Source organism: Cryptotermes secundus, unplaced genomic scaffold (genome assembly GCF_002891405.2).
Source record: "Cryptotermes secundus unplaced genomic scaffold, Csec_1.0 scaffold2047, whole genome shotgun sequence".
Lineage (NCBI taxonomy): Eukaryota > Metazoa > Arthropoda > Insecta > Blattodea > Kalotermitidae > Cryptotermes > Cryptotermes secundus.
In genome coordinates, this window is record NW_019722978.1 from 120,410 (window position 1) to 136,537 (window position 16,128).

The window sequence follows — 16,128 nt, forward strand, 5'->3', positions numbered from 1 at the left end:
TCTGACTGAAGATTTCAAAATGATCTCTAGCACTGGTGACTTTGGTTCCCACCGTACGTTGAAAATACAATCTGGGAATGGTGACGTAAAGATGTACGTCACTATCTGATAATCACGCGCCTTCAAAGATGTTTTGGACACAGTATACCAGCATTAATGTTCACATCTCGGTTCTCACTTCGTTCCTAAGCAACATTAACCACCCAAACAAACAAACTCCATGGCCAGTAGTCCGCAAGCGAACTATACCGACCGAGCGACCGCCGCTTGTCGGCGAAGTTACGTGCCAACTTTTGCGGATAGTGGGTGTCGCGTGGTCAGAGCAACGGATCCCCACGGCCGTTAATCTCGGTTTTATAGACCGGAGCCGCTGTTTCCTTGAAATAACTCCTCAATTATCCTCACGAGGCTGAGTGGACCCCGTTCCAGACCCACTACTTGTATAAAAAACATTTGTTAGCATCGGGAATCGAACCCGGGCCTCTGGATCTGTAGCCAGGAACTCTGACCACTAGACCACAGAGGCGGGTCTCATTAACCACCAGTAAGGGAAATATGGTCCCACTCAAGACGTGTTCGTGTTGTCCTGTGTGTAGGCAGTGGCCTTGCGACGGGCTGATCACTCGTCCAAGGAGTCCTACCGTGTGTGTAAAAAAAGATTACGGAACTGAAGATGAGGCCAGGGCCCAACAAATGGCTGTAGTGTCATTGATGGATGAATGAAAAGGCAATGTGGTGCTTCAGTGGAGATATGGGCCGGGTATTTAAATTTTGCTAGACTGAGCTTAAAGAGAATCGCTGCAGAACACTCGAGGCGACTGAAAAGTTTTCTGTTTAGAAGTTCTGAATAACCTTGGCAACGTGACGAATATCCGACCCACACTTGTTGAGTTGCGGGTCCCCTCTGCCAACCACCATCTTCCATTTTCACCCTCTTAACTTCTGAGCGGACGAAAGCAAGCCCTCGGAATTCTCGGACTTGGGAGGTCATTCCCTCTTACGGCGTGGGCAGAAGGTAGTAACTGACAGCAACAGAAAGAGAAACAATGTTTTCACAGAGGTCGTTGTGAAGAGTTCTGTGTTCTATGATATAATACGTCGCCTCCGTCTTCAGGGTAGAAGATTAACACGAGCAGAGCTCTGACTGCTTCCTGCTGGTTTCTGCTTGGCTTATTCTTCGACGGTGAAGATGGACGCGATGTTCCACCGAAACGTCGGTTGACATTCAACGGACTACACGGCATTATATCCCAGAGGATAGAACTCTTAAAATAGAAACAAGTTTCAAACATCGCATTGCAAGTCATCTGGGAAAACGTTCCGTGTCTTATAAGCCCTACACACAGTTATCATCATCTGCCGAACACAATAACTTTTATACAGAATGCTAAGGAGAATATTTGGACCGAAGAGGGGTGAAGTGACGGGGGGTTGGAGAAAGTTGCATAATGAGGAGCTTCATAACTTGTACACTTCGCCAAGTGTAATTAGATTGATCAAGACAAGGAGGATGAGGTGGGCAACGCATGTAGCACGAATGGTGGAGGAGAGGAATTCATATAGGATATTGGTGGGAAAGCCAGAAGGAAAGAGACCACTAGGCAGACCAAGATGTAGGTGGGTGGATATTAAAATTTATCTTAAAAATAGGATGGGGTGGTATGGACTGGATTGATCTGGTTCAGGAAAGGGACAAATGAAGGGTTCTTGTGAGCACGGCAATGAATTTTTGGTTCCCATAAAATGTTGGGAAATTCTTGCGTAGCTGCACAACTGGCGGCTTCTCAAGAAGGGCTCAGCTCCCCACGGCCGTTAATCTCGGTTTTCTAGACCGGAGCCGCTATTTCCTTGAAACAGCTTCTCAATTATCCTCACGAGGCTGAGCGGACCCCGTTCCAGACCCACTACTTACAACAAAATCGGGTAGCGGCGGGAATCGAACCCAGGACCTCTGGATCTGTAGGCAGGAACTCTGACCAACAGACCACAGAGGCGGTCGTCCAGTCACTAACACGTGGCAATACCGTTCAGTACAGGTCTATTGAAAGTGTTTCAACATGAATTAAGGAACTAAAGATCTATTTTTATATCATATGTCCATTTTCAAGTATAATGTATGTGAAAGTTTGATATTCATACAAGGTACGGTTGGTGTAGTGCACCCCTCCAAACGTTCATGAAATTCTGCAAACTGGCGTGGCGAATGCATGCTGACGGGTGGACAGGCACGAGCTCCCAAGTATGCTTCCAGTTACCTCGCAAAGACTGCATAAAATCTAAACTCACAGATTGAACTGTAAACGACCACTCCAACTGAACCCATTTCCATGTCTACCGCTGGACCACATGGTAAAAAACCAGAAGTTTGTGACAATGTTGTTTAAATATGACGTCGGTTGTCCTGTAAAGTAAGAGGTTCCCTGCAAAAGGGATATAACTACAAGAACATAAACATCCTACGAAATGAAATAACAACGGGTAGGACGCGTCGCTAAAAACCCTCCCCTGACTTGAGTAATTTTGTTTTTTGGGATATAACGCCGTCAATGGATCACAGGGCGTGAGAACCTCAAAGCCTACTCTACCTTGATGCCAACCATACCTTCATTCGGTTTACGGGTTTCTCAAATGAGTCCCCAAAGGCCGCGGCACAACCATCACCACGTGATGCGGAGGCAATGTCATCATCCAATTAGACACCAGATACATCTTGTGTGGAAGAAATGTCATTGCCTGATCCGAAAAGAATGGGTCTTGGTGCTATAATCATTTCTTGAAGCGTGGAAGAAATGTCACTAAGTAGGCTACTACCATGCGACCGGGTCATTAAATCTGACGCCAAGTGCCACTAACTCACGCACTCACTCCATGGACCTGAGTTCTTCTTCTGAAGTAGCCGATCGCTCAGCTACTCAACATTTTTATGGAACCCGAAGCTTTCATCACCGTGTTCCTCAGCCAGATCAATCCAGTCCATATCACCCCATCTTATATAAGATCCATTATATTATCTTCTCACCTACGTCTAGGTCTTCCTAGTTGTCTCTTTCCTTCTAGCTTTCCCCACCAAAATACCATATACATTCTTGTCCCCATGCGTCCTATATGCCCAGCCCATCTCATCGTCCTTGACTTGATCCTTCTAATCATACTTGATGAAGGGCTACAGATCCAGAGGTCCGGGTTAGATTCCTGGCGCTACCACTTTTTCTGAGTAGTGGGTCTGGAACGGGGCTCACTCAGCCTCTTGAGGATAACTGAGGAGCTATTTCAAGGAAATAGTGGCTGAGGTCTAGAAAACCGAAAATAACGGCCGTGGGGATTCGTTGCGCTGACCACGCGACGCCCTCTATCCACTAAAGTTGGCACTAACTTCACCAACAAGCGGCGGTCGCTCGGCCGGTATAGTTCCCTTGCGGATTAAATCACGGAGTTTGTTTTTTTTTTTTTGTTGTTCAAAGAAGAAAAGTTATGAAGCTCCTCATTATGTAGTTTTCTCCAATCTCCCACCACTCCATCCCTCTTCGGTCCAAATATTCTCCTTCCCTGTGTAACATTTCGTATAATTTTTTTTTACAATATGGAGTCGTTAGCCACACGCCCAACCCCTAAGCTGGAGGACCCACCCCGTGGGCTATCCGCGACTGCTTTTTCAACATATTCGCAGCTACCCTCCATCCGCAACCTGAGGACGTGCCATGCCGCGGTGACAAAGGTCCCACATAACATGGCCACTACTTACGAATTCCCAACGTTATGACTATTAAACCGATTGTAAAAAAGTATCAGCACTTACGTAACTGCAACAGACCGTGTCATGGCTGTATGAACACTGAATCTGATACGGAGGAAATGCCTCCGTGCAGTTCAAATGCAAAGTCATCACAGAAGTGCCACAGACCGAGTTGCGGCGGTCAAGCACAATACCCACCGTGGAGTATATGTCTGTCCGTAACAAATCCTATGTTAATGAAAGCTGCAGGCCTACTTATGCCCTATTCAGTGTTCTTAGACGTACGGTCATCAATGGTCAACGCAACAGAGTCGACTTTAAAATAATTAATAAACGAGGACAGTAATATCGGCGTTAACATTCTTAATTCGTATTGCGCATGTGCAGGGGCCGTGCCATAGTCCTGGAGGTTAGCCGCCGGCTTCCCATGGCTGCAGCACTGGTTCGATCCCATGTCAGGTCATGTGGGATTTGTAGTGGACAAAGCGGCACTGGGTCAGGTTTACTGAGTACTTCGGTTGCCCCTGCCAATCTTCATTCCACCAACTGCTCCACATTCACCATCATCTATCATCCGGGGCTGGTACAACAGGCCAAATAGTAGCAGAGAATCAAGTGGACTCAGTCTCACCCCACCCCAAGAAATAAAAAAAAATGCGGAGGTGGAGGAAGAGGTACATTGGGCCGCGCCATAGCTCAAGCGGTTAGTCGCTGGCTTCCCACCGCGGTGGCCCGGGTTCGATCCCGGGTCTGGTCAAGTAGGATTTGTGGTCGACAAAGTGACGTTGGGGCAGTTTTTCTCCGAGTACTTCGGTTTCCCCTGCCAATCTTCATTCCACCAACTGCTCCACAATCACCCTCACCTATCATCTGGGACTGGTACAATAGGCCAGAAGTGGCCACAGTACAAGGGACTTAGTACCACCCCACTAGCAATAAAAAAAATAAAAAAGAGGTAAATTTGTCTCTGTGCTTAATTAATTACCATGACAAGAAAACGTAAAGTGAAGTGGAAGCGAGTAACCAACGGCCTCTTCATACCTGGGTAAGTCTCCCGGAACACATTGATTAGGTGATACAATGAGCCGCGGAGGAAGAAACTCTTTCTCTCCCTGCCGTAAATCGAATCCCGAATTCTTGGTTTGGGTTTGAATCCCAATCCGGAGATCGTATATCCTGAGTTCTTTCTTTCTCAGTTCCTCTGTGAAATGACGTGACAATTTCCTTCAATTGCGTCATAGCTGCTTCCTTTGAAATATTTTCCGAACAGTTCATCACAGTCAGCGATGCGATGCTACGTACACACGCAGTTTACACATCTGCAATCAGGACAGTATTTAAAATTTAACGATTTTTGTATGTCTTAGGAAATGCCTTCTGAAGATGCTCCATATATGGATTAAAATGCTTCCGTTGGGTGGTGAGCTAAAACAGACAGTGACTAATGATCCGGGCTTCCTCATGGAGAGAAATGCATAAGAAGGAGTGCCGGGAAGAACTAATCACCTAATTTCCTTTCGCTACATACTACTTGCCATGATACGGACTGCGCAGAAATCCCCGTATTCAACAGTTCTTCTACTGTTGCGTGTGTATCCCTTGCACCAGGAAGGTGTTTACCGAGCCGTTGCGTATCAATGTTAGGAAGTGGGGCCACAGCAAGGTGATCTCATAAACCTCCATTTATGTTTTTTATATTAAGGAAAGTAGGCCAATGAGATGGACAGGACGAACTTCGAAATGCGCACGAAATTTGATCGGGAAATATAGACAACACTACGCGATCTGAACTTCTCCGAAGTTATTATGAAGAGCACTAGCTTCTGGGACATTACGTCGCCTAGTACGGTAAACGTTCATCAAAGTTTCGAAGTAACGTAATACGGCCATCTTCAGGGTCGAAGAACTACAAGTACCTCGGATTTATCCCCAACCCTGAAAATGGAGGTTCATTATTCCTCAGAAATGTCGGTAAGTCCTAGAAAGGTGAACCATGCTTACGTGGAGAGAAACAGTGTGTGATGGCTGGACCGGACCGGACTGAACTGGACTGTTCAGGCTACTCTGAACGGTAGGATTACATGAACCTTTCAGAACCGATCAAGTCGGGCACGCGTTGTTCAGGCGAGCAACTGTTAACTGTCCTGCAGGGCAGAGTTACGTCCTTTTTGCACAAAAGTTCAAAATTTACATCACAAACTATAGCACAGCTTTGAAAGGGGGGGGGAGTGGAGAGAGAACAAGGTATCTCCCAGGGATCGTAAAATCACGTAGGATACTTAATTTTACTGTCGACAACATCACATAAAGTACACTTAAAGTACTGTTCCGCTCTGGGCAACAAGGACAGGCAGGACCATTAAAGGAGCAAATCTTTACTACAACTTGAAGAAAGAAATGGGACAACTTCATATATTTAGAACTACATATTCTCCTTGACCAGTCAACTAACCGCATGGCGCAGTCACCGAGAAGCCGATAATTGTTGCACTGGTCAAAAAATTCCTTGGTTCATTACCACGCTCACAAAAGTCCTGCTACTGGATCCTATCCTGAGTCAGCTCAGTCCAGTTAAATTTAAGATCAATTTTATCCTATTTTCCTTATTTTGAAAAAATAAAATGGGGCTTACGATATTACTTCCTTGTCTGTATCCCACTTATCGTTGCTAGGCAGCGGCTGGGTAAACACGTACCCACGACCATGAATACACACGGGCTGTGTCGCATCAAATACTCAATATGTAAAGCTATCCCTGTAACAGGCCGTGAAGGCCCATAGGGTTGTGAGACGTTGAGGGTCCCACATTTTCTCTAGACAGTCGGCTCACAGATGGCGGCAAGTTTGTCAGCCCTACGCGCCGGCCGCCCTTTACCCCCAAGAATATTCCTGGTACTTATTTCTGCTAGAGGCCGGGTCAACCCCAGGGCCATAGTGCTTCTGGAAGGATTAGGTCAATTGAAAAAAAAAAATCCAATGACCTCATCGTAACTTGAACCCGCGACCTTCCGGCTTGTAGCATAGTGCCTCAACCAACTATGCTACCACGAAAGAAAAGTAAGCGATGGGATTTTCCCAGAACTTTTGGTTGTATTGCCCTCCAATCGATGTCTAGGTATCCTATATAGCCTTATCCTTCCACACTGTCAGATTGAAATTCTGTGCGCATTTCCCACCTCCCCCTATGAGTGCTGTGTGTCCTGCCCATCTCATCTTCCTTCATCTGATCGTCCTAATTATATTCCGTTAAGAGCAGAATACAAATTATGTAGCTTCACTCTGTGTAACTTCGCACATCTCTTTTTCAGGTCCTTAGTACCCTGAGACTTAGGGTGGGACCGGGATACATACCAATATAAAGCAAAAGCAAGGAATTTGCGAAATTAGAACTAATCGGTATCTAAGAAAATCACATAAAACCACTGATCTGGTAGCAGATGTTTAGGAGAGTAAGGTTGAATGTGATTAGAGTGGAAATAACAAGGTTGGCTAAGAAAATGTTTGCAAGCCAGAAGGTAGAAGAAAAGTGAAAAGGCCCACCCACCCTGAGAAGGTTGGAAGACGGAGAAAATGATTTACGAGACCTAAAAGTGAAGCGATGGAGGCAAAAGGCAAATAACGCTATAAAGATAAAGGATACCAAGATTCTTAAGGACGTAGAAGCAAGGGTGAATAAGGACGCGCCATAGCTCAAGCGGTTAGTCGCTGGCTTCCCACCGCGGCGGCCCGGGCAAATGGGATTTGTGGTGGACAAAGTGACGCTGGGGCGAGTTTTCTCCAAGTACTTCGGTTTCCCCTGCCAATCTTCATTTCACCAAATTCTCCATCATCATAATCACCCGGAGCAGACTACAATAGGCCAATCAGTGGCCGCCGTGCCGAGTGGACCCAGTTGGACTCCACCCCCCCCCACACTAAGTGAAAAAAAATGGCTGAATAAACAAGGTACATAAAAATGTTGATACGATAGTGTCTACTTTGTTTTAAATACAGAATATTGTTGTATAGACTGCATACATTTGTAGACATTTTATGTACCTTGTTTATAACACACAACAGGATGCATACTATTAAGAAGCACTGAGTAAGCATATTTTAAATTTTAGGTTTCTGGACACGAGACATGAACGTAAAGGATTCACAATTCAATGATAGGAAGTATTTTCATGAATATAATTTTTGTCACTATAATCCAAAATATCTGGTATTCTGCAATGCAAATGTAATATATTCGGTACTCAGTTCTGCTCATTGAAATAAACAATTCATATAAAAGCCCTTAAAGCATATTTTTTGGAAAGAATATGTTAAGGCTTTCATCAGGTCAGAAGCGTGAGATAAAAAAAACAATCAACTGTTTTGCAGCCAACAGTTGAATAAAACTCCCAGAAGCTTCGGTCGTGTTGGAAACCACTGATGACTGTCCCTATATTAAGATGTTCTATATTTAACGGGATGCCAGTTTGTTGGCATACAGACGAAATTTCAGTAGCAGCTGTTGAATATGCATATTAATGCAGCGTGGGGGCCGACAAAACGAAAGGGCCCCGTTAATGTCGAGATTCGATTAAAATATCAACGTTCAGATACTTTGCAAATACAACAGAAAATTAAAAACAGATTAATTTTGATTTCTCGCTCCGAGGGAATAACATAATATTGAGGGTGCGTGTGGAAAAAAAAAAGCGCTGAGAATGAAAAAGATTAAACATGGAGATATATAAGTTGTACTGTTCACATGATATTGCAAGCACGATTATACCAAGGTACAAGTATGTGTGATTAGTAGGACATGCGGAACGCATGGGAGGCAAGTAAAATGATAATAAAATTTTGCTCGAGAAACTTTACCTATGTGCAGATCGAATACTGAAATTGAACTTCAAGAAATAAGGTATGTATATGTGGCCTGGAATCAAAGGACTAAGAACAGAGTCGAATGGGGGACTTTCGAGAGCACTGCGATGACCATTCCGGTTCCTCGAAGCAAGAAATTTCTAACAGCTAAGCAACTTTTCAGACAAGCAGTTAATATCAAGAAGCTCTTTCTTGTTACAGGTAAAGTAAAAAGTAAAGCTATCCCTGTACCAGGGTGTGAAGGCCCATAGGGTTGGGAGACGTTGAGGGTCCCACATTATCTAGACAATCGGCTCAAAGATGGCGGTAAGGTTGTCAGCCTTACGCGCCGGCCGCGCTTTACACCCCAGGGAAACGATTTAATTAATTCCTGGTGCTCATTTCTGTTAGAGGCTGAGTAGACCCCAGGGCCATAGTGCGGCTAGAAGGATTAGGTCAACTGAAAAAAATTCAATGACCTCATCGGGATTTGAACCCGAGACCTTCCGGCTTGTAGCATAGTGCCTTAACCACTACTCTACCACTGCCTCCAAGACAACTCTTCGGCTAGGACCACACAGAAAACACAGCCCCTCTATTGTTGGAGGCGTGTTCACAGCACCGTTGCATAACAATGGTCGCGACGCGGAAACGTGTTTACCGAGCCGTTACTCAGAAACGTTCAGCAACAATATGTACGGAGATGTACCTCCACTGTCCAACTGGTCTCTCTGTCGAGGTGCTTAAATAAGCATGAGCACAACTTTACACCGTAAAGTCCGTACTCCTTGCTAATGTATTACAGTACAGACTGCACCTTAGTTACACCGTTACAAACACCACTGTTGACGCGCACTATCAATGCTTATTCGACGTACGTGTATTCACAAGATGAGCACAGACTCGTTATCATGACTAGGACTGCCTAATGAGATGAGTTATTTGATTACAAAGGAAGTATGAATTGTGACCTTACTGAAATATGCCTCACTGGTGGTTAAGTCGATAATCATGTCTCCTTGTTTGTATGTCGTGGCTAGTATGTTTTACGTGATACATGACTACCGGAACACTGGAACCAAAGATGATGTCCACTGCTAGGCAAAGGTTCGGTAAACACATTCCCCTGGCTGCGGATATGAAAGCATCCATGTAGGAACTGTTGGAAACAGTGTTTTCTATTTGGTCCGTGTCGAAGTTATATATGGTGCAAATATGGGGCTCGGCTACCAAGCAACGTACAGTGAAGACAAAGACTGTGACGACTTGGGGTAAGCTTTAGTTACCTGCAGAGTCCGCAGAACAGTGAAAGTGCTATAACTATTTGTAGTTACGAGTAATAAACCTCCAATAAATTAAATAAACAATCCAAGCCGTGTCTAGTCACTAACATGCGACAATAACGCCATAAATTTAACCTGTTAATAGTCATTTCAAGTCTTGCAAGTTACAAATAATAGTTTGGTGTACAAGAATAGCGATAAGAGGCATTATCAAAACAAGCGTAACCTTCAACGCACGAGGGATAATTCAACAGCACTTTTAAACTTGTCAAAAAATATATATACGTGGTGCGTTCAAGTTCTAAGGTCTCCGATTTTTTTCTCACATAATAATCATACAAAAAATTTGAAACTTCTGTCACTTTTCAACGTAATCTCCCCGCAGCCGTACACATTTTTTACAACTTCGACGCCACGATTCCATGGCTGCTGCGAACACTTCTGTAGGAGTCTGTTTTGACCACTGGAAAATCGCTGATGCAATAGCGGCATGATTGGCGAATGTACGACCACAGAGAGTGTCTTTCATCGTTGGGAAAAGATAAAAATCGCTAGAAGCCAGGTCAGGTGAGTAGGAAGCATGAGAAACCACTTCAAGGTTGTTTTCACGAAGAAACTGCTGCGTCGCATATTTCCGATGTGCTGGTGCATTGTCCTGGTGAAAGAGCACACGTGCAGCCTTTTCCGGCCGTTTTTCTCGCAGTGCTGGAAGGAGCTTGTTCTTCAAAACATCTTGGTAGGATGCACCTCTCACCGTAGTGCCCTTTGGAATGCAATGAGTAAGGATTACGCCATTGCTGTCCCAAAACATGGCCACCATCATTTTTTCAGCACTGGTGCTTACCCGAAATTTTTTGGTGGCGGTGAGTCTGTGTGCTTCCATTGAGATGACTGGCGCTTCGTTTTAGGATTGAAAAACGGTATCCATGTCTCATCCACTGTCACAATTGATGAAAATAAAGTCCCATTCAAGCCTTCATCACGTGTCAACATCGCCTGGCAAATTGCCATGCGCGCAGCCTTGTGGTCGTCCGCCAGCATTCGTGGCACCCACCTGGAGGACACTTTCCCCATTCGCAGGTCTTCATGCAGGATTGTGTGCACAGATCCCACGGAAATGCCAACTTTGGAGGCGATGTTTTCCACATTCAGTCGCCGATCCTCCAAAACAACTTTCTCAACTCGCTCGACCATGTCAGACCGGCTGGTGCGAGACTGAGATTGTTTTGGTTCGTTGTCACAGGACGTTCAGCCTTCTTTGAACTGTCGCACCCACGAACGCACATTTTTCACATTCATGACACCATCACCACATGTCTCGCTCAACTGGCGATGAATTTCAATGGGTGTCGCACCACGCAAGTGGAGAAAACGAATGATTACTCGCTGTTCTTGTAATGAAAACGTCGCCAATTTAGGTTTCAAAAACACTCCTCACTCTTGCCACCACCAATAGAGTTCTGTGTGTCATACAGTGCTGTCATCTCTGTCACGCATTCACAAAGAGTGCACACGTATTTTAAACTAAACCGCATGTGTCTATCTGCTCCCAGTCATGGGGAAAAAATCGGAGACCTTAGAACTTGAACGCCCCTCGTATATGAATAGCTTATGTACTAATCCATTACCTGCCATTCTTTTCTACATCTGTCGAATGCAAATATATAAATAATAAAAGTAAAAAGAAAGATCTATAGTGATTTATTAAAACTTAATCAGCGTTGATGATCACCGATTTCATTCACGAATGGTACTAACCGTGCTAGAAGAATATTGCATAACATTTTATATTACTACAGTCGATTTTGCCCAAAGGTTCTATAAGCTGGTGCCATCCTTTACTGTAGCAATTATTCCAAATCAAGACTATAAATTTACGGCGTCCTCGTCCGCCTAGAGTAGTAGTGCAGTTAGAACTGAACTAATAGCAATTCAACCTTTTAATGACAATTCTAACTTTATTAAAATTTTGTTCTGAGGTCATCGTTTCTACAGAACGTAATTCAACCCCTCTAAAATTCTACAGATGAACGTTCATTTCTCGATTAGCTGGCCATGCATTAACTTCTGAAGATGGGCTCTACTTCATGCGAGTAGTTCATGGCACCGTTTTCTACCTGTTAACGATACGTTAACGCAAGTTCTTAACAACTGACTCAAATTTATTAGCAACATCCAGACACACCATACACACTGAAACCATTAAAAACGTAACTAAATTTTTTATCTGAAAAGAATTCATGTGTATACAAAAATGTTTGTTATTTTTTATTGAGAAAAATAATTGTAAATGCAAAAAAAGGCCCAGGCATTGCCCATCCAGCCCTGTGTAGCACTTGCTCTTTAATAGTACTGGTTGCGCCATCGCCACGATCATACCAGTTAACTTCATTGACCTAGTTCATATGTTCGACGATAGATGGCAGAAACATATTTAGGACATTTTTTTTCGCAGAAGTTCGAGCGGATGTTATTAAGATGGCGTCTGAAATGGAGACTTCAGAAAATATGACACAAAGCAGAACAACAAACTTTTGGCCAAGATCAGAAAGAAAGTTACAGAAGAAGTTACGAAATACTGGGCAGGAGTATGTTTCAAGATCTGGGAAAGTAATTCCTGCCAAGAAACAACCAGGTGAGTATAACTAAAAACTTACAGAAAATCGAAGTTTCATGTAGGTCCTAATTATGACCCGAAAGGAACATACCATAAGCACAGCGGTCATTGTCGATAACCTATATACAATCCCACCTGTTATTAAGATTTTCCTTAACGGTTATTAGCATTATAGACATTTATTTTATAGAAAGCAATCAGAAAAATTTGTCTTATATCCTCAAAAATAGGTTACATCAACACAGGTGAAAGATATATGACAGAGTAACTGAATTCATTTTCCTGATTCAGACGTGTTGTGTCAATGCCCCCAACGATGTGGAGAAAAAGTACCCAAGGAAGTTCGTCGAAAGCTATTTGCAGAGTTTTACAAATTAGGCGACCATGCACTACAGAATGAGTTCCTTATGGCACACATAGAGACGAGAGCTGTGCAGCGAAGATCTTCAGATCATAAAGTTCCAGGAAGGAATCAGAGGAGAGTAAGCTGTAAATACCACATCCCACTTTTAACTGCGGCAGGGCCACAAGCAGACTCAGGTAATCAAATGATGATTGACAGTATGAAGCAGATGCATAACAAATTAAATGTATCTTCCTGCAAAAAAAATGATGACACAGTATAGAAGAGATTGTTGGAGACTGTTATGTCAGCTATATTAAAATAATGAGGATGCTGGGAATACCTAGAAAGAAATTTTCAGCTTCATGTTCATGTCCCTTAATTAAAATTACTGTAATTTTCTAAATAAGGTAATGTTCTTAATTTTCAGACAATACTGAATGTAAATAAGAAAACATAATTCCATATAAGAACTGATGCAGGTTGGGGTGTTTCAGTTGGTTTCCTGTTTAAGCATAATTAGATCTTCCAAGTGGAAGGATTGTTCTTTTTTTATTACCTACACTGGAAATATACTTTATGTCACAACAGTTGTAAAGAGGTAATTCCTGAACATTGCTAGGGCTGCATTTAAAAGAAGTGTTTACTTCACAACAAGTTTAATAACTAAATCTGGCTATAAAAGAATTTATGATGAACATATCTCTCAAAACCTCAAATATTTGAAATTATATTGGGCATTATTATAGTCTCACTTTTAAACATGCTTTTCAACATTCCTGCCATTGGTAATTTCTCTGGGGCCATAAAATCCCTGAGAATAGTGTGATGTCAAAGCTAAACTTTCTTACATGTTGTTCATCTCTTCCAGCTGCAAATCTGCAAGGAGTTAGGACAGTGGAGGTCTGCCAGAAAGCATTTATGCATGTATATGCTATCACTGAAAAACGGGTTCGTCTACAACGTGAGAAACTTATATGTCAGCACGGCATCACTCCTCACACCCGATCAACATGTCCAGCGGACACAGTCAGCCGCACACAAGGTCAAGAGCCTGTTAATGAACCAATTGACTTGAGACGGAAACGAGATCCTCCATCAATGATTCCAATCTTAATGAAAGCCCCTGACAAAGACATTGCTCTCGTTCACAACTTCTTCCTAAACCAGCTGTGGAAACCAGAGTACATTGGTACAGCTACTTAATTAATCCAGTGACACTCTTTGTGACAAAATAACAAACGCCGATACATTCATGTTGCTCAGATGAATTTTATTCTGGGGGATGGTATACTATTATGTGCTACTGCGTACTATTACGTATTTTTAAAGACTTCCATTAGAGAAAAAGATTTAGAATGATAGATAATTAAAAACTATTTTGTGGTGATGCCTCAAATTTATATTACATTTTTTGCTATTTATTTATTTTCTCAATACTGTTTACAGTACTAATTTAATTTTGTACTAAGAAATCCCAAAGTCAATACCAAAGGCAGCAACAGAGTTGATAAGACGCAGCAATGTTTCTGGTTATTACTTAATCCTTTGATATTGTATGACCATGTCACTTAGCAGGCCTTTTTTCATTTTCATAAACAGAGTAACTTATTTTCTATAGTTATATGTACTGGTATTTATAGAAATAAATTATTAAGTGATTAGTTTTGTTACATATTTTCTTGTCTCTACCTTGTCATGTTCCATAAAAGGTATACGAGCTCACGAGTCACAAGAAATTAAATGGACGGAAAAATCTGTCACTCATCCTCAAAGTCCATTTGTATTACTGTGCATACGTCAATGGTCTGCTGCTGTCCTAGGGGCCCAATTTTGCTTGCTCCCAAACATACTGAATAGTGGTGGTGGTGCTAATTAACGGAAAAGGGGACCTACAGCTTAACATGGCCTATGTAGTACATTTACAAAGCATTAATAGATGGAAAGATGAGAATAGCCAGAATTACTGGTTTTTTGGAATTTGTCCATCACCTGGTATTCTAAATAACCAGACCACACATTTCAGAAACTTGATCTGTTTCCATCCTCAGGTGAGGGACACTTACTCTTTTGGGTCCCTCAGAAAAAGTTTCCAAAATGTGTTCTCTAGTTTTTTAGAATGCCGGACGATGGACGAATTCCAAAAACCCAGTAATTCTGAGTAATACACCATCATCAAAACCCTTCAGAACCAGTCTGGAACTGAATAATAAGTATTTCCTGACTTTCCTGTTCTCTGAACATCATCATGAACTTCATTTTTGTTTTTATTATGCTTCACTATTTGGTAAAAGTTTGACAAGGAAATGATGCAGTATATCAACAGTATAAAATGAACTGACCATTTTGCATTAATATTAAGCGTTAAACAATTTTCAGTAAATTAAATTTACCTACAGTAAACTCCCAGTTATCTGGTACACAAACACCCTGAATTCTAATGGAACCAGCAAAAATGTTTATAAAGTTATATTGAAAACAAACTTGTGATGCACATATGTTCACCCTTCTAGTAGTACTTCTCCCAGCCACCACTAACTGTGCTGCTATCCTCCCTCATGGAAGTGCCATTACAGTTGAAGTTAAAACAAATTTGTGATTACATGACAGTATATCTCAAATCTCACTCATCAATCCACTATTTAGCACAAGAATACCCCCACATAAAAAGTAACTTAATCTATGTTATTCTGACTTTCTATTTGGTTCATCTACAAGTCTTTCAAGCAACTGGTATATCCATGCAACCAGCATACCCATTTTCCCATAAATCCCAGAAAACTGGGAGCTAACTGTACAACTACCTCCATATATCCATGAGTATGGAAATGTGATCATATTCTTAGCTGGGAGCTAACTGTACGACTACCTCCATATATCCATGAGTATGAAAATGTGATCATATTCTTAGCTAACGTCTAAAGTGTTTCTTACTGAACACTGCATTTGAGTGGTTTGCACCATGTGTCATAGTCATTAGGTCCTCTTTTAAATCCTGACCCGGTGATCAATAAATGGCTGAATAAAATGAAAGTTGAACCTACCAGAACGGCCCAACATGTAATCAACTTAAGGGGACATTGTGAACTGTAGAAACAAATGGGCCTAAAAGATACCAAATATTACAGTAAAGTAAAAAGTAAAGCTATCCCTGTAACAGGCCATGAAGGCCCATAGAGTTGTGAGACGTTGAGGGTCCCACATTATCTAGACAATCGGCTCAAAGATGGCGGTAAGGTTGTCAGCCTTATGCACCGGCTGTGCTTTACTCCCCAGGAAAATTATTTGATTATTACAATGAAATATAATCCATAAC

The 16,128-nt window shown here is 42.4% G+C and overlaps 2 protein-coding genes across 3 annotated transcripts in view; one reads left to right on the forward strand and one right to left on the reverse strand.

Moving 5' to 3' along the window:
* Positions 1–16,128, reverse strand: part of LOC111861560 (cAMP-dependent protein kinase type I regulatory subunit) — a 116,977-nt gene that overhangs the window by 85,238 nt on the left and 15,611 nt on the right. The gene's annotated exons all lie outside the window — the stretch shown is intronic.
* LOC111861563 lies at positions 12,046–14,415 on the forward strand. The gene is made up of 4 exons (XM_023846234.2): positions 12,046–12,062; positions 12,308–12,487; positions 12,761–13,009; positions 13,684–14,415. The coding sequence occupies exons 2-4, from the start codon at positions 12,331–12,333 to the stop codon at positions 14,016–14,018; spliced, it is 741 nt and encodes a 246-aa protein (XP_023702002.1). The 5' UTR covers positions 12,046–12,062; positions 12,308–12,330; the 3' UTR covers positions 14,019–14,415.